The sequence below is a fragment of the Lepus europaeus genome, chromosome 17 (genome assembly GCF_033115175.1).
Source record: "Lepus europaeus isolate LE1 chromosome 17, mLepTim1.pri, whole genome shotgun sequence".
NCBI lineage: Eukaryota > Metazoa > Chordata > Mammalia > Lagomorpha > Leporidae > Lepus > Lepus europaeus.
This window is the reverse complement of record NC_084843.1, coordinates 68,452,002-68,474,160: the sequence shown is the minus strand read 5'-3', so window position 1 is coordinate 68,474,160 and position 22,159 is coordinate 68,452,002. Positions and strand designations below refer to the sequence as shown.

The window sequence follows — 22,159 nt, the reverse complement described above, 5'->3', positions numbered from 1 at the left end:
TGTGCTGTGCAGCTTCCTGGACTCAGGCCTTGAAACAAGGGGTAGCCATGGAGGCTTCCAGCTCTGGGGCTCCAGCCTGCATCGGCTAGAAAAGTCTGGGGACCTCCAGGCAAGAAGCACCAACCTGGAGAGGGGACCTACAGGGGACAGGATGAGGCTGGCTCTGGGGCTGAGTTTCAGGAGAGACGAGAGCTGACGGTGGAGGCTCAGCCAGTCCACTGGGAAAGGAGAGGAAGAAGGACTGTTAAGGACGAGCCAGGACAAGAGTCAGCGCAGGCGAGGGTGGTGTTCTGGGGGCCCAGAGGAGAAAGAATTTGAGGGAACGGAGTGATCACCAGGGCCAAGGGCAGCTGATGGTTTGTGAAGGAGGAAGGCTACCCTGTGTGACAGGGAACTCAATCAAGACTTAGTTTCAGGGGCCGGCACTGTGGTATAGTGGGTAAAGCCACTGCCTGCAGTGCCGGCATCCCGTATGGGTGCCGGTTCTAGTCCTGGCTGCTCCACTTCTGATCCAGCTCTCTGCAATGGCCTGGGAAAGCAGTAGAAGATGGCTCAACTCCTTGGCCCCTACACCTGCGTGGGACACTCAGAGGAAGCTCCTGGCTTCAGATCAGCCCAGCTCCAGCCATTGCAGCCATCTGGGGAGTGAACCACCAGATAGAAGATCTCTCTCTCTCTCTCTCTCTCTCTCTGCCCCGCCTCTTTGTAACTCTGCCTTTCAAATAAACAAATAAATCTTAAAAAAAAAAAAAGACTTAGTTTGAGCTTTGGCAGCTGGAATGGTTCCTTCTTGCCCTGCCAGGCCTTCCAGTGGGTGAAGGCAGCCGTGTAGTTCCCTGAGAGAGAGGCTGTCTGCAGTAGCCCTATCTTCTGGAGAGAAGCCCTGGATGGCAGAGGTGGGCACCTTTTTATTAGGATGTCGGCAGCACAGAGTCTGGGCGCTGACTTGCCAGCCAGCCTCCTGGGCTACCAACCCTGCCCCGAGCACCCACCGTGGCTCAGAACTCGCAAACCACAAGGCGCTCCTCTCCACAACCCTTGTCGTTCCATTTGCCGTTGGTGAAGATCTCCACACAGTTCTCCGCACCGCCGTTGTTGTTGGGTTCCCCCGGGGCCCAGTTGGAGTAGACCAGGGGCTCCCCTGTGGGGTAGGTGAACGTGCCCTCCGTCTTGGTGTCAGTCATGCTCAGGAAAGCAGCCTTGTTCTGGGCTGCGACCAGCTCTTGTAAGGCGTCATTCTCAGCTGCGTTGCGTGGGGAAGCCAACTGGCCACCGGCCTGGACACACACACGCTGTGCATCCACGTAGTGTTTTTCAAAGCCTGCTGCCTTGAAGATCTTCTCCCCAACACCTTGGCCATTGGGGAAGACAAGGACTAGAGAAGAGGAAAGGTAGATTGGGGTTATGGCGGCATCCTGTCAGAGCTTAGGAACTCCGAAACCTCTGTGCTACTGCTTGCGCCTCAAACCTGGCTGTACAGGATATACATATACCCACAGAGAGGAGGAAGTGGGACATCCAGTGTCAGAGAAGCCCCAGCTCCATGCTACACCCTGAGGTTGACCATGCTCCCTTGTTTAGAGGTGAAAGGGTTGGAACTCAGAGATGGTAAATAAGATGCCCAATGTCAAGGCAACCATCAAATAAGCAGTTAGGAATTAAAACTAATGCAGTCTAATAGCAGAGATCGATCACGCTGAGTTCCAGCTGGAGTTGTGTGCCTAATTGATTTGTCGATTACGAGGTAGAGTTAGACAACTGCAGTCGTTGGAACAGAACTTGGCTCCCTGACTCATGCAGTTGCTTACGTCCCAAGGTCAAGGACTGATGGTGCTGTCGGGGAGGAGGCTTGATCCATTTGTTGGGGCGGAGGCTTGATCCATCTGTTGTGTTGGAAGGTGAGGCTTTCGGGAAGTGATTAGGTTGGGTTAAATTGCTGGGTTAGAGCCCCAGGATCAAGTCATGGTGGCTTTATCCAGAGAGACTGTCAGGGAGTCCTGTCTCCTTCCTGCCTCCTGGTTCGCCACACAACCGTCCCCCAGTGTGTGTTCTACCCTCCAGCGCTCTCCTCAACCCCAGACTAATGAGGCTGTCTGATCTTTCCCAGTGAACCTCCAAAACTGTGAAAAAATTCAACCTTCTCAGCGACTTTCACTGTAGTCATGAAAAGCTAACACAAAAACGTCTCCATGGGAAATGATTATCAGGCTGTCCGGGCCCGATTCTGAGAGTACAGGAAAATGCAATGCAGTGAGCCCAGCGTCCTCCCTGCCATTACACCGTGGGGTTACCAGAGGATGCCTGTGCTCCGTAATGGGGTGAGAATAGAGGAGATGAGAGAATGTGAGAGCCGGGAGCTGCAACGTGATGACCCATGCTCTGGCCTAGCTCCATGCTGCCTTCTTGTTGTGCATGTAGGTGAAGCCCCAGCAGGTCAGCCTTCCCTGGAGGCGCTGAGGGAACGGATGAAGGCTGCCCCTCATCTGCCCTGTACCCTCAGAGAGCTATGCCAGCCCCAGCTCTCGGATCAGCACCTGGATTCTGTGCTACCTTGGACTGTACAACATCTCTGGGCATGCTCACGCCCGGCTCCATAGACATAAGCGATGCGGTCTGTGCTGGGTGTCCCCGTGTCTATCACAGGAACCAGCACTAGGTAGGTAGGAGTGAGGGGCTACTGAGCTGTGCTGGACTCAGCATCAGTCTGTCTCAGGACATGGGTGGCACTGAGGTTGTAGGGTGCTCAGTCACCTAGAAGTCTTGCCTGTGCTTCTGCTAGCCTGATGAGCAGGTGCCATGGACCACATCTTCCTACTTGTCCCTTGAATCTTTTGCTAGCTCTTGGACCATGTGGCTACTCTGCTCCAGCCCAGCCCTAGCCTTAACCCCACTCCTTGCCCGAGTCCCAGGTCCAGCCCTGCACACAGTTGCCCCCACTCTTTTCCATCCAATTCTTGGGCCAGACTCAACATCAGGTCTGGTCAAAGGCCCATCTCCACCCCCAAACCAAGGCTCAGACCCAGCCTGGGGCCCACAATCAATGCCAGGTTCAGGTTTATACCCAGGAACTCACCTTTCCTATATATAGAGAGGGTGGCCTGGAGTTGCTGCAGCCGTCCCTGTAAGGCCTCCACCTGCTGTCTCAGAGTAGTGATATCTATGGGAGGAGAAATCGCTTTGAAAAGACTTGTCCAATGCAGCCTAGGGATACCTCAGAGCCCAGGCCACGCAGGAAGGATACCCAGCTACACACATGAGGGCTGGAGATGAGGAGCTAGACCGACCCCTGGCAAGGCCTGAATCTGCTGACACAGTTGGCCTCTGTGCAGATTTTTTTATTTTTAATGATTCTGTGGTGGTCAAGCAGAAGGAGTCCTGTACCTCAATGGCACACAATCAAATGACATTTCTACTCAAATTCTTGAGACATAGTGACAACTCCATTTGAAGGGAGAGGACAGGAACACAAGGTCCTCACTCCCACTCATTGGGTTGGTTGATACTCAAAACTATCCTATGTGGGGAAGGTGCTGTGGCGCACTAGGTTAACCCTCTGCCTGTGGCGTGGGCACTAGTTCAAGTCCCGGCTGCTTCTCCTCCGATCTAGCTCTCTGCTATGGGCTGGAAAAGCAGTAGAAGATGGCCCAAGTCCGTGGGCCTCTGCACATGTGTTGGGGACCTGGAAGAAGCTCCTGGCTTTTGATAGGCTCAGCTCCAGCCGTTGTGGCCATTTAGGGAGTGAACCAGCAGATGGAAGACTTCTCTCTTTCTCCCTCTCACGGGCTGTAACTCTACCTCTCAAATAAATAAATAAAATTCTTAAATAAACAAAAAACTGTCCTATGAGTAGGGAAGCCAGCTCTTGTTTCCTGATGGTCAGATGAAGAAACAGCACAGGTTTGCACTCCCATGAGTCCCAGCTGGCTAAGACCAGAGCCCAGTTCTTGCCTTGCAGTCTGTCCTGGTCCCCCTCCCCGCCTGTAGCTAATGGGCATACTTCCCAGAGGAGGGACTGCCTCAGGGTGGAGAGGCCTCGCTCCCCACTCATGCCCTAGGGGATTCCCAGAGCCAGGCGCATCTCCCTTACCTGGAAGTCCGCTTTCACCTTTGGCTCCTCTGTCTCCAGGAGCACCTCTGTCCCCCTTCATTCCTGGGGGACCCCTGGCACCTGGGGCTCCCTGTGGACCTGCAGCTCCAGGAGACCCTGGGGTCACAAAAGAGCAGTGGGAGCTATGTACCTGTTTCCCAGCATTTTCACCTTCCCTGTGCACACACACACACACACATGCTGTCCTCACTGCCCGCATGACATACTCCTCACATACAGAACGTGCCCAGGCCTCAGCCACACCCTTTCTCTGCACTCTGAAAGTCTATCATACAGCAATCTTCCCCTGTGCACTGCATTTCCCAGTACCCAACGACCAACTCCCCAGGGCACAGATTATCCCCGTGGCTTGGCACCGCTCCCTGTCTGGATATGCACCAGTTCCCAGAGCTCCCATGTCTACACGCCTTGGATGTAGACTCTCCCAGCACCCAACAATGCCAGCTCTGACTTCAGCACGGTGGCAGCGGAGGGGTTAGATGTCGGCACCTCCAAGAAGGCACAAGACAACCAACTCCAGCCCTGCGGGGGCTCATTTGACCACTTACCAGTACTTCCAGGGGCTCCATGCTCACCAGGGGAACCTCTCTCCCCCTTCAGGCCCGGGGGGCCTCTTGCTCCTGCAGAGCCCTGTGTGCCCGGGGCACCAACTTCCCCTGAAGGAAGCACACAAGGGACAAGTGAGCTGAGACCATGTTCCAGCATGCGAATTTCCTCACTAGCAGAGCATTTTACCCACAACCCAGGGTGAGAGAGGGAACTAGGGAGACGTCTCATGGCTGCCTGGGGCTCCTCTGTGGCAGGTTAGAGGCAAATACTGTTCATGTGTGAATGCTGGGGAGGGGGTGCTTGGCAAAGCCTTCACGCCCTGGACTCGTCCTGGCACTATCAGGATGCCTCTGGCCACATCACGGGCCACTCCTGTCATTCCTCCCTTCTCCCTCCCAGACTGCCCACAAGTCATCCATCTACCTTTGGGCCCAGCCTCTCCTTTTGGGCCTGGTTTTCCTTGAGGTCCTAGATTCCCCTGCTTCCCCGAGGCACCCTCTCTTCCAGCTGGACCAGGCACTCCCGGAAGTCCTGGAGGTCCTGGGGGAAAGGTGTAGCTCAGTTAGGAATATTGTAGGTCATATATAATACAGGGCAAAGAGGCGGCATCATCCAACCACCTGGCAGTAGGCCCAGGGAGCCCTGCAATAACCCAGTGGCGTCTTCTTCCCTCTTCCTGGGATGAGCTCTGTGCACATCCTGGTGGCAGCAGCACCACCTGCAGACATCTCAGTTCTATGCCCAGGTGCTCACCAGGTGGTCCAGCGTCTCCCTTTGGTCCAGGTTCTCCAGCAGAGCCATTGTCCCCTTTGGGCCCCACTGGGCCAGCTGGCCCAGGCATCCCTGCTGGCCCTGCAGCTCCTGGGAAACCTGTAGCAGCAGAAGAAACGGACATAAACCTGGTCCTGAGCCCAGGAGGGGCCAGCTCCCTGCCAGCAGGTTCAGGTCCCCTGCCATTTCACTGACACACACTGGGGTCCCGCGGCGATCCAGAAAATGGGTGTCAGCATGGCCCCTCTGAGCATCTAAGACTTCCTAGAGCTGGAGGCAGATTCAAGCCAGAGCCCGTCTGGCTTTCCACGTGGTACCCTTTCCCCTGACTTAGGGCGGCTGTAAGATGGCAGGAAGTCTGTCAACATTTACGTGTGGTCATGGACTTCTTGATTGGTTTTATAAACATCACAGGAACCAAGGCTTATATCAGGAATGGCACCTTACATGTTGTGATAACTTTAGTTCCTTGTCTGCTCATTGTCACTCACTAAGAATCCATCTATGCAACACCTACTTTATACATAGCATTGGACCAGATGCAAATATTAGCATCAGGTCCTAGTCCACAAGAGATTTATAATAAAATGTGAGACAAGGATAACAGACATGGAAGACAATTCATAATACATCGTGTCTCTCATTCTACTGCCTCTATGCCAGCACACATGTGCACACACACACACACATACACAGAGGGAGAGAACCGTTTGCCTAGAGGAGGAAGCAAGACTTGAATGGCGAGAATTTAGAAGGACTGGCCGAGAGGTGATGGTATTTAAGACTTTGTCATCATGCCGCTGTGATGGAAGAGGCCAGCTCTTCCTGGAGTAAGAGTGTGGTGGGATGGGAGAGTGGAAGATCCTGTGCTGGGCACTGCCCTGCTGCAGGTTCAAACCCTCCCTAGGGATGCTATGGGAGCTTAGAAGGGTGCAGGATGGGCCCTGCATCTCACATTCAGCAGTGAACTGTGCTAGGGCCTGCAATGCCCTGACCACGAGGAACAGCTCACTGTCTGGACGGGAGTGTTAGAGGCTGCCCAGACCATAGTGGCTGTGAGAGCACTGAGACAGAAGGGGGCGCCCTCCTAAGCAGCAGCACCCAGGCCTCCCAAAGCACTACTTTTGCATTCTGGTATCCCCAAAGGCCTAAGGTGTACCCTACAGATGCCCAAAATGACACCGTGTAGCCCAGCATTTAGGTCCCTCTTGACTGCCCTAAAATTTCTCCTCTCCTTCCATCTCACAGTCATTCATTCCACAAAAGCTGGCGAAATAGTAGCAAACAAAACAGACCCCCAAAAAATCTCTTCTTCACGGAGCTTCAACTCAACCACATCATGGAAACAGATACTAAATGATTAAAATGTATATTCTATGGTCTGTTAGATTATAGTAAGTGGCACGGAGAAAGAACACCAAAGAGCAGGGAGAGTTGGGGATGGTGGTGTCTGTTTTAAGGAGGGTGGTTGGGGAGCGTCACTGGGCAGGTGTTCAGTAGAGGCGAAGAGTGAGCCACAGGCCACCCGTGAGAGCGAGTGACAAGGTCTCCAGAGGAAGGGGCTGAGTGTGGAGGGGCATCTGCTGGAAGCCAGGGTGGGTGCAGCTGGGTGGATGCGTGGAGGAACATCCCCAGGTAAACCTCAGTGAATCATTCCAGGCAGGAGCACTGGGCGTGCTGAGGAGTAAGGGAACCGTCCCCAACAAGACAGGGTCTGGGTCTTACTTGCTGTCCATGATATGTGGAGCATCAGCACAGCACCCTGGCTCCACCTTGTCCCTGCTCCAGGGCCTCTCTGGCCGGAGACCACATGCTTCAGGGGATTTTGCCACATGTGTCAACTCCAGCCCCCCCGCCCCCCCATCTATGTGCATCAGGATTCTGAGGAGGCTCCGAGCCCCCAGGCCTTTCTCAGATGCTGCGTAGTTGAGTGAGTAGAACTGAGAACCGCAGTGGAGCTTCCTCTCCTAGCCTGACTGTGCACGCTCCTCTGTCCGAGCACCAACCCAAAGCCAGGCTGGGATGTAGTGGCCTGGGCCACCTGTACAGGAAAGGGAGGTCTTGGCCATACTCTCTGGGTCATGGGTCACTGTGGAAAAGGATCCAGTCCAGAGTCCCTCTGGGAGCCAGAGAGAGAAGGCCAGGACTCAGCGAGAGAGCGAGTCCATGGAATTCCACTTTTCTGCGGTCAGTGCTGTGTGACCCTAATGATGTTGGGGGCCGTTTTCTCTTTGTAAAGGACACTCACTTTTCCCATTACCCCACCAGACCTAAGGGTGTCACTTACTCATTGCAGCTTAAATGTCATTATTTTCCTTCTTCCTCCAGCCAAATAGAAGCCCTGGTAGAGTCCTTTGGTTTCTGTGCTGCTTCATTTTGTTTTGCCCTTTTTCTCGCCAATAAGACCCAAATCCTTCCCTATTCCCCAGGAAGGATGAAGCACTATCAGGGACAACCCCCATTGTTCATCAGTACCTCCGGGAACCTCAGGAAAATTCACCTAATTGGTATGGAAGGAAGATGTAGCTTTACCTTGAAGACCTAATAAAAAACAATGCTCTTGGCTTAGTTATTTGCCACTGGATGGCAGTGACTATCCCCTTGGACAGAGAGGCTGAGACTCCACAACTCTGAGTGGCTTGTCCGAGGGGTTCCCCACTGTGCAGACTGCGCTAGCCCTATGTTCTGTTTGATGCAGAAACTCTGCCTTTATGGGGCCGTTGCTGTGGCGCAGTGGGTTGATGCCCTGGCCTGAAGCACCGGCATCCCATATGAGCACCAGTTTGAGCCCCGGCTGCTCCATTTCCTATCCAGCTCTCTGCTATGGCCTGGAAAAGCAACAGAAGATGGCCCAAGCCCTTGGGCCCCTGCACCTGTGTGGGAGACCAAGAAGAAGCTCCTGGCTCCTGGCTTTGGATCAACATACCTCCGGCCATTCTGGCCAATTGAGGAGTGAACCAACAGATGGAACCCTCTCTCTTTCTGCCTCTCCTCCCTCTGTATAACTCTGAGTTTCAAATAAATAAATAAGAATCTTAAAAAAGAAAGAAAGAAAGAAAGAAAGAAAGAAAGAAAGAAAGAAAGAAAGAAAGAAAGAAAGAAAGAAAGAAAGAAAGAAAACTCATGCCTTTGTCACCTTCCGGATGGTATTTGTTTAGCCTTTCTGCATCAGTTTCCTTCCCCATCAAAGGAGATTAGCCTATTCCTTGTAAGACCTAAGAGGATTAAATGAACTAGTCAACTGGATGCCCCAGCATAGGGCCAAGCAAAGAAATGTGAGCTTCCTTCTCCCCCTGTAATGTGTTAGGGAAAACGCTTTGATTAGGCCTGAGTGTTTGCCCACTTTTCATGTGGTGAAGTTTAATTAAATAGTAAAGATATTTAACACTCTGCGTAGGCATCGTTTAGTCAATGAATACCTGTTAGCTCTCTGAAAAGGGCTCTAGAGGGCCCTAAATATCAGGAATTCACCAACTGTTTGGGGTAATTTACCAACTATTTGCTTGTTCTTAGGGTGTGAGCCAGCTGGGGCCTTGGGGAGGAACCAGAAGGGTTGGGTGATACAGGGAGGCAGCTGGGGGCTCGGGAAAGCCGCTCAGTTGCCAGCCGATGGAATGGACATGGTGCTGCAGAAGAGGGAACCAACCCCATGGAAGGAAGATCCCATCTCCGGGTCTTCCCTCACAAGCTATCCAGATGGGCTGGATCGGTGACAATTCCAATGCCCACCCATCCCATCAGGACAAGCCCTGGGTCCCAGTTCTACCTGGATCCCCCTTCTCTCCCCGGGGACCCTCTCTGCCATCTCGCCCATCTCGACCAGGAAGACCGTTCTCCACTGGGCCACACATGACCAGGGTGCAGGCGTTGCTCGCTGTCCTCTGGGAGTAGGTCCTCATCTCTGCTGCCAGGCATCCCCGGGGCTGGGCAAGCAGGAACAGTGAGGACAGGAGGAGGAGCAGCATGGCCTGGGGAGAAGAACAGAAAGGAAAGGACCTGATTTCAGCTCTAGGACACGGTATAGGGCATGGCCCAGCTCCTGAAGGTCAGAAGCAGCCACTCCTTACCCCTCCCCCTTCCTGCTATGGAGCTAAAACCAGCAAGATGCTCAAAGCAGTTTGGAGACAAGATGGGCAAATGGTCCAGCCTTGGAGAGCACTGGGACTCTCACATGGGTTGACCACAATGTCTTTGTTCTCACGTATCCACGCCATCCTCCATTCTGCCTTTTCTTGGGCACTGCCATTGGCACAGTGGCCAGCATGGAGCATCCTCACTAAGGCTGCATGTTCCATCCCCAAGGACCCAGTGAGTGCTCCCTCTGGGCAGGACTTTTGCCTCCTTGGACTCCTTCACCATGTGTGTACCAGGATGCGGTTGGCTCAACTCAGGAAGGCAAACTTCTACTCCCTCACTGACTTGCTGCCTTGAGTGCGTTAGCACTGGCAACCCACAGTGTTGTCTAAAAATGAACCGGGAGGGGTAGGGAGGATGGTAGCACTGTGGCATAGCAGGTAAAGCCACCACCTGCAATGCCGGCATCCCATCTGGCAGCCGGTTCAAGTCTCAGATGCTCCACTTCTGATCCAGCTCTCTGCTGTGGCTTGGAAAAGCAGTAGAAAATGGCCCAAGTCTTTGGGCCCCTGCACCCACACAGACAACCCAGAAGAAGCTCCTGGCTTCGGATCAGCACAGCTCTGGCTGTTGCGTCCATCTGGGAAGTGAACCAGCAGATGAAAGACCTCTCTCTTTGTCTCGGCCTCTACCTCTCTGTAACTCTGCCTTTCAATTAAGGAAGGGAGAGAGGGAGAGAGGGAAGGAGAGAAAAGGAAATAAGGAAGATGAACCAGGGTCCTGAATGCTTGGTGACGTCTGTTCTGAGCTCAGTCTGCAATGCAGCTGCATTTGCCAGGCGATTTGCCAGTTCTGAACCAGAGGTCGCCCACAAGGAGAAGAAAGACCCGAGGGAACCCAGGGCACGTTTTCACCCAAGTTTAACCCACCAAGTTAACGGCTGCAGAGACTCAGCCCTGCAGTTCTTCCCAGTGTAGCTGAGAGGGCTGGAAGAGGGGACTTATGAGGGAAGGTGACACGCCAGGTGGCCCTGGCCAGGGGAAAGGGCCTGTGGGACATAGAGCAACTACCATTAGGACATCCTGTTACCACCTGACAGGAGATGGTAACAGAGCACAGGGTAAGTGCAGGACCCGGGCCACTCTTTCCACCTGGGTGTCTTCCTGGCAAAGAGAGAAACCGTGAAGTAATGAGGGTGGAAGTGGGAGTCTCAGAGGCTGGACACGGAGCCAAAGGGAGCCCTGCAAAGAAAAAAGGGTCAGCAGGCCAGCTCAGTCAATGTCAGGAGAGGGGATACCTGGCCAGAGGGGGCGCCTCTCCAACAGCTGATGATGCGCCGTGTAGGCGAACCCTGTATCTCACAAGCTCTCTCGCTGTTGAATTTGCCACCTCCTTAGGCACCCCACAAGCCTCTAGAAACACTAAGCTGAGCTCACAGGCTTGCATTCATCCTGGAGAGCCAGGCCAGAACGAGGGCAATGTCCCCTGTCCCACGGCTGCCTCAACTCTGGGACCCTGAGACTGATTTTGGGGAAAAAATGAAAGCAATACACATTCTCCCACCAGCTCAAGATGGCTCAGAAGTGCCATCACCCATTGCAGAATGAAGGATCCAGACACAGGCAGGCTCAGAGGTCTCAGACCTGAGATTCAGATGGATAAGGCAGCCACAGCCCCTCAACCCAGGCAGGGTTCACTGTATGCTAAGCCTCCAGAGTAAGATTTTATAGGAAAAAAGGACTCCTCTGGACACATGGTTGGAAAACCAGAGTCCTAATTCATTAAGACTCATTTTGAGTCAAGTCTAGAGGCCAAGAGAGAAGCATCGGGATGGGTTTCGAACCCAAGCCAGTGAATGCCGGATCTGTTTCTCCTCCACTTCTCTTTCAAAAGAAACCAGGAACAGACAAGGAGCCAGGAGAGAAGGTGGAATTGCACTGCCCACCTGAGGCTTCCATGCAAGAGCATCTAAGAGAGGCTGTCACATTCTATTCACCCACCGCACCCCTGCTCAGCAAGCAAGTGCCCTGCTGGTTCCAGGCAGCTTAGTGGAGGGCAGACAGGCACCTCCCCACCCCGTGTGCCCCCACCTCCAAACCCAACTACAAGATCAGAAGAGCTGCAGACCCTCCTCCCTTCAACTCCGGCATGGTGCACTGTCCAGACGGCCACAGGATAGTCATAGGACACAGGGAAAAGAAAACGAGACACTCACGGGCTGCTTCCTCTGGGGTCCCAGGAGCTCCAGACAAACTGGTCCTGGCTTGGCAGGTGCGCACTCTTTATGCCTGTCCTGTAAGCTGAGCCGCCAGGCCCTGGTCTTCTGAGAACTCCCTTCAAGAAGTGGAGGCAGTTTTCTTCCTTGTTGACTCACTCCCTCTTACCCCCAACTGTGTGCTAAAAACCTGATGCTGATAAACAGAACACTTCCCACATCATCACGTTAGGGTGATTCCCACTGCACCCCACTGAGGCCCTGGGAGCCCAAAACAACCCCCTCAGTTCCGTATTTTAGAGATGTTCAGGAATCTGAGGTCCAGACATTACTGAGTTGCACAATGACCTAGAGCAACTTCAAAAAGAAACTCACGTCTGCAGATCTCAAGAGCCAGGGCCTGCCGTGTGCAATTTCCTTTTCCATCTCAACAGCCCAGATTGTGAAAGAGCTGCTTGGCATATCCGGGCAGGGGAGAGGCAGGTGCAGGAGCTGCAGAAGCAGCAGCCTGCCGGGAGAGGGGGGGAGTGACTGGTGGAGCTGCCACCTGCCCCTCTGTGGCAACCTGCTCCAGGCCTCAGAGAGCCCCCATTTTCCTCTTGTGAGATTGACTTCACAAGCAGGCCTCCACCTTGCCTTTGTTCAGACTTGCATTTTCCACTTCCTCCCCTGGTGTCTGCCTTGTGCATTGAGATAAATTAGGACCCCTGAGCTGTGAACACTCTTGTCACAGACCCGGGGGAGGGAGCTATTAACTCACAGTGCCTGGGGGTAGTGGTCCACCCTCTGCCACTGCTGTCATCTTTGCTCCTGTCTAGAGTCTTGTGACTTGATCTTTTGCATCAGTTTTGCCTAATTTTGCATGCATCCACACCTATTTCTCCAATAACCTCCCTTGGCCACCCACAGGTGCTGCTCACTTGCTCCTGGCTTTGGATACTCTTGGTGGCATCTCCTTGCATAATGTTAAATCTACAATGTCACATTTCCCAGACTGGCAAAGAAAGGTTGTTTTTAAAAAATATTTATTTTTCTTTATCTGAAAGGCAGAGTTACAACAGAGGCAGAGACAGAGAGAGAAGTCTTTGACCCACTGGTTCACTCTCCCAATGGCAGCAATGACTGGTGCTGGGCCAGGCTGAAGCCAAGAGCCAGGAGCTTCTTCCGGATCTCCCACAAGGATGCAGGGGCCCTCTTCTGCTGTTTTCCCAGGCATATTAGCAGGGAGCTGGATCAGAAGTGGAGCAGCTGGGACTCGAACCCAAGGTCCACTCCAGTACTCCTTGGGTGGGAAGGCCCTGGGGATGGGTGGCAGTGGCCAAGTCTTCTCTGGAACCACTTTCCACTGGAAGACCAGGAGCTGAGCCCTTGGGTGGCCCCACAGGCATCCATGGCCGATGCTTCGATAGGGCTCAGTGTTTGGACATTGTAGGAAGGGCATACAAAGAGGAAAAATACCTCCCGACCCCCACCCAGACTCTCCTGTGGATCTGGATCACACAGCCTATGTTGAGGAAACCATCAGCATGTCTGTGGCTGCTGTTAATCCACTGTGGTGGCGATCGGACTACCAGGCTCACGAAGCTAAGAAGGACCTCGGTGGAGATGGAGCACTGAAAAATACCTTCAAAATGTCCTATAGGAGTTGATTTTGACCACATCTCACCTGAGTCAGGTACACTAAGGTACACTTTGTCCACCTGGAAATTCTGCAATACAACCAGGCGGCCAGCAGAGGTCGCAGAGGAACATGCAAAGGACCTACAGGGGAGGCACAGAGCTGACCAGGGACTGCCCCAATCCCCCCAGCAGGCTCTACACCGCAGCTGCCCTGCCACCTGTCACCCTGCTGTTCCTGGTTCTGGCTCCCTGCTGGAAGTATTGCACTGTGCTGCACTGCACAGTGGGCCCCTTGGAGACTCCACACACCAGACAGAGTGAAGGTCTGAAATAGCCAGACACAAAGTCCCAGTTCCCACCAGAAACAATTCTTGGGCTTTTCTCTGCACAAGTTCAGATGCAAGGTGCTAGAGCCAGAGACTCAGTGCCCGCTACCTCAGGCAGTCACTGGGTGGTGGCTGACAACCCAAGTGACCAGCACTGGACCTGACACACTTGCACACTTCCGGTCCCCAGTCCTGCTTTGAAAGAGGTCGCCAGAGATGACTGGCTGGCTTTCCAGGGTTCTGTGGGTAGGGAGCAACTGTTTTTTGAGAAGACCCAAACTACAGGACTCAAATGGCCGCATGCCCACCCCTCCAGCTTGGAGTGGACACTTCTCCTCAAGTCTAGAGCAGCTCCCCTGCCCCTCCATATATCAGACAAAAGGGGTCCATTTGCCTGGGGAGTCAACAAATGTTCAGTCCCCCACGGCAGTTCAAAGGAGAGCTTTATTGTGACAAGGAGACTGGGAAAGTACAGCTCCCTAAAACTACTGCCTCTGTGAGAAGCCATTTTTGAGGGATAATCGAGTGAGGGCGTGGCTGGGATAGAGGAAAAAGAGAAGCAAGAGGGCCCTACCTGCTCAAGCAACCCATAGCAGCACGCATCTGTGTTCAGAACCCAACTCCTGCTGGGCTCTTGCAGCTCTCCGTGCTGTGACATCCAATCCCTGGGGGTGCAGCATGGCAAGATCACCCTTCTAGGAACATTCTTGGGAAAACAAGCCAAGAGAATAAATTGTTAGATGCTGTGCCCCTACCCCTGCACCTGCCTGTTGGCTAAATGCTACTGAGTTACAGATTTTTTTAAAAAGGTGTTATTTATTTGAAAGGCAGAATGAGAGACAGACAGGCAGACAGGCAGACAGAAGTCTTCTATCCACTGGTTCACTACCCCAAAAGGCCGCAATGGCTGGAGCTGTACCAGGAGGAGGAGCATCTTCTGGGTCTCCCACATAGGTGTAGGGGCCCAAGGACTTGGACCATCTTTCACCACGCTCCCGGGCACATTAGCTGGGAGCTAGATCAGAAATGGAGCAGCCAGGACTTGAACTGGCAACCATATGGGGTGGTAGCTTTACCCGTTGCACCACAGCACCGGCCTCTGGAGAGATGCCATTTTCTTTTTGTTCATATTTATTTATTTATTTGAAAGTCAGAGTTTCACAGAGAGAGGAAAGGTAGAGAGAGACAGAGAGAGGTCTTCTATCTGATGGTTCACTCCCCAGTTGGCTGTAACGGCTGGAACTGTGCTGATCCAAAGCTGGGAGCCAGGAGTTTCTTCTGGGTCTCCCACACAGGTGCAGGGGCCCAAGGTCTTCTGCCATCTTCTGCTTTCCCAGGTGGTAGCAGAGAGCTGGATCACAAGCAGAGCAGCCAGATTTCAAACCGGTGCCCATGTGGGATGCCGGTGCTCAGGCCAGGGTGTTAACCCACTGCACCACAGTGCCTACCCGGGGAGAGATGATTTTTCACATTCCCCTACCAGGAGGCAGCAACATGCACTGCTCAAGACCAGGGACCACACCCGTGCAGAAATTGAAAGGACTCCATGCAACCTGGGTTTTTCTCCAAACTTTTCTTCCAAGGGACAAATAGCTGGCAATAAAACACCAAGATTAGAAGATGTGAGTCTAAAACTTGAAAGTAACACATTTTACATACACAAATACTCTAGGAATGAAAGCCCTAATGGTATTTCAGATGATTTATAGCAGTAAATTAAAAACTCTAGATGAAATGGACTTAGTATTAGCAAACATAATCACAAATTTTACTCAATGAGAAATGATAGTTTCCTAATCACCCATAATGAGATCAGGAGGCAAAATATCCCTATAATGAATCAATCAGAGCCATCATTGGAAAATCCAAATGTTTAATGAAGGACTAAGTGCGGTGTTGTACAAAATTATAGAAAATAGTAAGAAAGGTAGTAAAACTGACTCCTTTAATCCTAGTTTAACATGATACAAACCCCTACAATAACTACCAGTAAAATCCCCAGTACAACATGTCCTTCAGGAATATAAATCCCAACATGTTAGAAAATACGTTCACAACCCTAACAGCCACACACACAAAGGATGTACACTATGAGCTACTTTCATTCTTTCAAGAACCTTAGACTCCCGTGTACACAATTGTAGTATGACACGTATCTGCTGACTCCAAAGCCCAACACCATGTCCTGCAGCCACATTTCTAGTCCCAGAAGTTGGCACCGGTGGGTTCCTCTTCCAAAATGTCCTGGATTTCAGAACTGGGCATCTCGGGCACCTTCCTGCTGCGTATCTTGCTCGTGAGTTTCTGTTGGAGAACTGAGTACCCACAGAGCTGTGCTCACCACCTGCAAGAACGTGAGCTCTCCATCACCTTGACGCTCTCCAGGCTGCTGCTAGCACAGAGAAAAAGGCACCTCGTTCTCTGTGGTGTTTTGGTTCTGCTGCATTAGAAACTGGTCCTGGGAGGGCAGCTCCTGCCAGTAATCCGGAGGCTGTTGGGGCTGCTGAGGGTGAGTTCCCCAGCCATTCTGCTGCCATTCACACAGTGGGTAAGGAAAACAGCTCTTCTGCTCCTGCAGCTGTTGCATCGCTCCCTGAGCACTGGGAACACCGGATAGCAGAGAAGGCCAATCAGGCTGCATGTCCCGCATCTCAGACCTGGACCTCCCAAAATACGGTGCGTATGAAAAAGAATGAACAAATCTTGCTCCAGGATTGCCACAGGGAAAAGATCCACCTCCCATGTTCCCTTGATTCTCCAGTGCACAGCTCAGTGCCTCTTGAGCACCTCGCACCCCAGAATCCCAGGAGCCATAGAGCGGGCTGGAAACCTCCCATGTGCGTGGAGCGGAGTAGACAGCTCCGCCCTGCACAGCTGCCTGGGCAGCATTGGGAGCCCACTCCTGGGCTTGTGGAGTGGCATAGACAGCTCCGCCCAGCACAGCCGCCTGGGCAGCATTGGGAGACCACTCCTGGGCATATGGAGCAGTGTAGACAGCTCCGCCCAGCACAGCCGCCTGGGCAGCGTTGGCAAACTGCTCCTGGGCATTCAGCAGGCTTACACCTGGGGTACCTTGGACAGGGAGTGCATATGGCATCCTGGCTTCAAGCACTCTGAGTCTCTTCCTGGCTCGTAGCCTTGCCCTTTTATTTTGGAACCAGTTCTAAAAAAGAAAGAGAAATTACTCTTGAGTCTATATATTTCACAGTGTAGGAGAATTTTGTAGTTCATCTTAGGATCAGCGTCATCACTGATTTGCTTTGTGACCTTGAGTAAGACATGAAAAATGCAAGCAAGCTTTCCTGGGGCTTCCTGTGTTATATTTAGAATAGGAGAATGCATTTATAGTAAATATGATATGTAAATGTATATATAGATATACATTTATAATAATTAAAATCATGTAATTGTGCACAATTCTGGATTCCCATCTGCCTTCACAGGAGGCCCGGGCCCTTGTGTATGCGCAAATCCCTGCTTTTCACAATCTTCTACCAACCTATTTGCACCCTCTGTATTTAGACGTGAAGCAGTTGTTCTCAAAATACGTTCCCTTAGCTTGCTTATTTTACTCCAACTGCTTTTCCAGAATGAATTCCTAATTCAATGTATTCTAAATTGTATTCTAAATTTCATTTTCTTCAAAGGCCCTACAAAAACAAACAAGAGTCTGCCATAACTTAGCAGTATTACTTCATACCTTACCCTAAGTGTTTCATGTAACATCCATTCTCCTTTTACTCCTTTGTAAAATGAGATTAAGTGGGGCCAGCGCTGTGGCGTAGTGGGTAAAGCTGCCACCTGTAGAGCCGGCATTCCATATGGACACCAGTTCAATTCCTGGCTGCTCCACTTCCGATCCAGCTCTCTGCTATGGCCTGGGAAAGCAGTGGAAGATGGCCCAAATGCTTGGGCCCCTGCACCCTCATGAGAGACCCAGAAGAAGCTCCTGGCTCCTGGCTTTGACTCAACTTAGCTCTGGCCGTTGAAGCCAGGGCGGGGAGTGAATCAGCAGATGGGAGACCTTTATCTCGCTCTCTGCCTCTCCTTCTCTCTCTCTGTGTAACTCCGACTTTCAAATAAATAAATCTTTTTCAAAAATAACACATACTATACTTTAATATAGTCACATGCACAATGAGATGAAGAAGAATTGGGACCAAATGTCAACCCTGTCTTATGTGATGAAATGCTGTTAAACTTTTTCATAATTACTTGCATTTTTCTCAATGTCCACAAAGACATATTCATATAAATATCTATGTAGTTTATGTACCTCGATTGTGTAACATGGACAATGGATTTGTTGGGCCAGTTCCTTCTTGGTCGTAAAGTCGGGATAAGGACTCTCTGCAAATGATTGATTCAGTATCTGCAGATCATCAGGTGTAAATTTATGGCGTGGTTTTCCTTGTCTTCTTCCATGTTGTGTTTCTATGTTGTCATGACCATCTCCTGAACAATACAGAGAGAGAAAGCATGAGAATATTAGCAAGATCCAGAAAAGCAAAAGACCTCTGTAATAGAATAAAATTTTAGAAAGGTGATACCTTCCCTCTTACCTAGTCATAATAAATGAATAATGGACTGTGGGCATATCTTTTTAAAATTATGGTGAGAAGATGATACTTATTAGGTCATAAAGGTAACAGGAGTGAAGAAGGTTTTTTTTAGCAAAAATCGATATACTACAACAAAGCCAGAGATGGTGAGAAAACACCCAGCCACATTAGTAATTGAGGCAATGCAAATAAACCAGCTGACAACAATCTGGTACACAATACTTTAAATGTATGGGGGCAAAGTGCGAAAGGACTAACAGGGATTGATGAGGATAGGTCTGGTACCCCTATTGCTCGTTATCACCACGTGGGCTTTTTTGCTAAATGCAATGAAGTTGAAAGTGGGCATACCCTCCAATGTGTCAATCAACTAAATGGCACTTGAAGATTTAACACCAAGTCTACAGGTCATTTCCTTCACCCATCTCAGACATGCCAGCAGGAGGAAAGCACCGATGGTCTCAACCTGTCCTCTGGTATGCGCTCATCTCCCTGATGCAGGAAGGGGAGCAGACTTTTTTTTTTTAACTTTTATTTAATGAATATAAATTTCCAAAGTACAGCTTATGGATTACAATGGCTCCCCCCCCATAACTTCCCTCCCACCCGCAACCCTCCCCTTTCCCGCTCCCTCTCCCCTTTTATTCACATCAAGATTCATTTTCAATTCTCTTTATATACAGAAGATCAGTTCAGTATATATTAAGCAAAGATTTCAACAGTTTGCGCACACATAGCAACACAAAGTGAAAAATACTGTTGGAGTACTAGTTATAGCATTAAATAACAGTGTACAGCACATTAAAGACAGAGATCCTACATGATATTTTTAAAAAATTAATTAATTTTCTATGCAGTTTCCAATTTAACACCAGGTTTTTTTTTTTCATTTTCAATTATCTTTATATACAGAAGATCAATTCAGTATATACTAAGTAAAGATTTCATCAGTTTGCACCCACACAGAAATACAAAGTGAAAAATACTGTTTTAATACTAGTTATAGTATCACTTCACATTAGACAACACATTAAGGACAGATCCCACATGAGATGTAATTACACAGTGACTCCTGTTGTTGACTTAACAATTTGACACTCTTGTTTATGGTGTCATTAATCTCCCTAGGCTCTAGTCATGAGTTGCCAAGGCTATGGAAGCCTTTAGGGTTCGCTGACTTTGATCTTATTCCGATAGGGTCATAGTCAAAGTGGAAGTTTTCTCCTCCCTTCAGAGAAAGGTACCTCCTTCTTTGATGGCCCTGTTCTTTCCACTGGAATCTCACTCGCAGAGATCTTTCATTTAGGTTTTTTTTTTTTTTTTTACCCAGGGTGTCTTGGCTTTCCATGCCTACAATACTCTCATGGGCTCTTCAGCCAGAACCGAATGCCTTAAGGGCTGATTCTGAGGCTTGAGTGCTATTTAGGACATCTGCTATTCTATGAGTCTGCTGTGTGTCTCGCTTCCCACGTTGGATCGTTCTCTCCCTTTTTGATTCTATCAGTTAGGAAGGGGAGCAGACCTTACAGACAGACCAACGTCGGCACAGTTCTCTACTGCAGAGGCCCCCAGAAGAACTGACATGAGCCAGTCCTGTTTTTCCTAACTCAGAATTTAAGTGAAAAAACTTACAAAGACTGCAAACCAAATTAATAACCTTCATATGCCTGCTTCAAAGGGTATAACCTAGCTGCCAGGGGTTGGGGTGCAGTATGTTAAGTTGCCCCTGGGAACAACATCTCACATGAGCAATGATTTGAGTCCATCTGCTCTACCAGTCCAGCCCCCTGCTGAAGCCCCTGGGAAAGCAGTGGAAAACTGGCCAAGTGCTTGGGCCCCCACCACCCATGTGGGAGACCCAGATGGAGTTCCATGCTCCTGGCTTCTGCCTGGTCCAGCCCTGGCCATTGCAACTATTTCTGCAGTAACCTACAGATGGAAGGCCCCTCTCTCTTTTCTCTTTACCTCTCTCTCTCTCTCTCTCTCTCTCTCTGCCTCTCTGTAACTCTGCCTTTCAAATAAATAAAATATTGAAAAAATTTTTGAAGAAATATCTTAAGCATTTGGCAGTGAAATGGAGTTTTGTGTTTTTCTTTAAAATATCTATTTATTTATTTGCAAGTCAGGGTTACACAGAGAAAGGAGAGGCAGAGAGAGAGAGAGAGATCTTCCATCTGATGGTTCACTCCTCAATTGGCCTCAACGGCTGGAGCTGTGCTGATCTGAAGCCAGGAGCCAGGAACTTCTTCTGGGTTTCCCACATGGGTGCAGGAGGCCAAGAACTTTGCCATCTTCTACTGCTTTCCCAGGCCATAGCAGAGAGCTGGATTGGAAGTGGAGCAGCCGCTTCTCAAACTGGCACCCATATGGGATTCCACCGCTTCAGGCCAGGGCACTAAACCACTGCACCTTAGCACCGGCCCCCAAAAGGTATACAAGCAATTTGTATACCTTTAGCATACATTTTAGAAACACACTTGTTGTTTTGTTTTAAATTCGTGGCTGGTGTTGTGGCATGGCAACTAAAGCCTCTGCCTCCAGTCCAGCATCCCATGTGGGTGCCAGCTCAAGTCCCAGTTGCTCCACTTCCCATCCAGCTCCCTGCTAAAGCCCTGGGAAAGCAGCAGAGGATGCCCAAGTGCTTGAGCCCCTGCACCCATGTGGGAGGCCGGGAAGAAGCTCCTGGCTTCGGCCTGGCCCAGCCCTGGCCATTTGCTGACATTTGGGGAGTGAACCAGTAGATGGAAGATCCCTTTCTCTATCTCTCTGTAACTGTGCCTTTCAAATAAATATAAATAAATATTTTTCAATATATATTTTATGAATAATTTGTGTAAAGCATTTTGTATAAACCCAAATTCAAACAGAGAACACACTGGTGGTTGTAACGCTTTCCTTGAGAAGAGGCAAAGAGGGGATAAGAGCGCTTTCTGTTCCCAGCAAAACTTCCCTGGGGAGCATCTATTGCTGAGATGCTCCAGGGAATCTGGTCCCTACCCCCACCCCGGCCACTCACTATAACTCAACAGGAGAAGTTCCCAGTATTTCTGACCAGCAACTTGCATACCTTTAACCCACATTTTAAAAACACACTTGTTGTTGTTTTGTTTTAAATCAAATTTGTTTATTTAAATAAAATCTCATCAGTAAACTGGAGGCTGAGCAGACGTTCTTCACCTGGGCGGCCCCTCCCTACCCCGTGGTCCAGAGCAGCTCTGGAAGGACCTCACACCCTAAGGGCATCATTGTTCTGGGGCTTTGGATTTTGCCTCTGGGACAGAGTGAGGAGCTGAGAGGGCGCCCCCTCAACCATGGGCACTTTCCAGGATTTTCTGAAGACCTCCTAGAGCTGGGAGGCCTCTGAGTTGATTGAGATGTCACACTCACAAGCTGCAAGACAGACTGGCGTGGACCCGGGACTTCTCTACCCAGTGCTTGTTTAGAGAAAGAAGTCAGGGCCAGAACCCCAATACCTTGCAACTCCAGCTTTTTTTTTTTTTTTTGATAGGCAGATGGGGGAGAGAGAGAGAGAGACAGACAGACAGACAGACAGAAAGGTCTTCCTTTGTTGGTTCACCCCCCAAATGGCTGCTGGGACCAGCATGCTATTCCAATCCAAAGCCAAGAGACAGGTGCTTCCTCCTTGTCTCCCATGTGAGTGCAGGGCGAAAGGACTTGGTCCATCCTGCACTGCCTTCCTGGGTCACAGCAGAAAGCTGGACTGGAAGAGGAGCAGCTGGGACAGCCCCAGCGCCCCAACCGGGACTAGAACCCAGGGTGCTGGTGTCCCAGGTGGAGGATTACCCTAGTGAGCCTCAGCGCCAACCGCAACTCTAGCTTTTCAAACAGCAGGAATGTCTAAGTCTCTCCCAAGTCTGCATTTGCCAAGTTCCGAATTATTCCTGAATTATTTATGAACTAGGAAAAGACATCT

General features: G+C 50.6%; 1 protein-coding gene across 1 annotated transcript; it reads right to left on the bottom strand.

The window, feature by feature from the left end:
* Positions 1-998: 998 nt before the first annotated feature.
* Positions 999-11,796, bottom strand: SFTPD (surfactant protein D). Its single transcript, XM_062214878.1, has 8 exons — positions 11,718-11,796; positions 9,195-9,396; positions 5,411-5,527; positions 5,081-5,197; positions 4,657-4,764; positions 4,088-4,204; positions 3,074-3,157; positions 999-1,375 (listed from the first exon to the last, which is right to left on the bottom strand). Exons 2-8 carry the CDS (start codon positions 9,391-9,393, stop codon positions 999-1,001), a joined length of 1,119 nt encoding a protein of 372 aa, XP_062070862.1. The 5' UTR covers positions 9,394-9,396; positions 11,718-11,796.
* Positions 11,797-22,159: the final 10,363 nt, after the last annotated feature.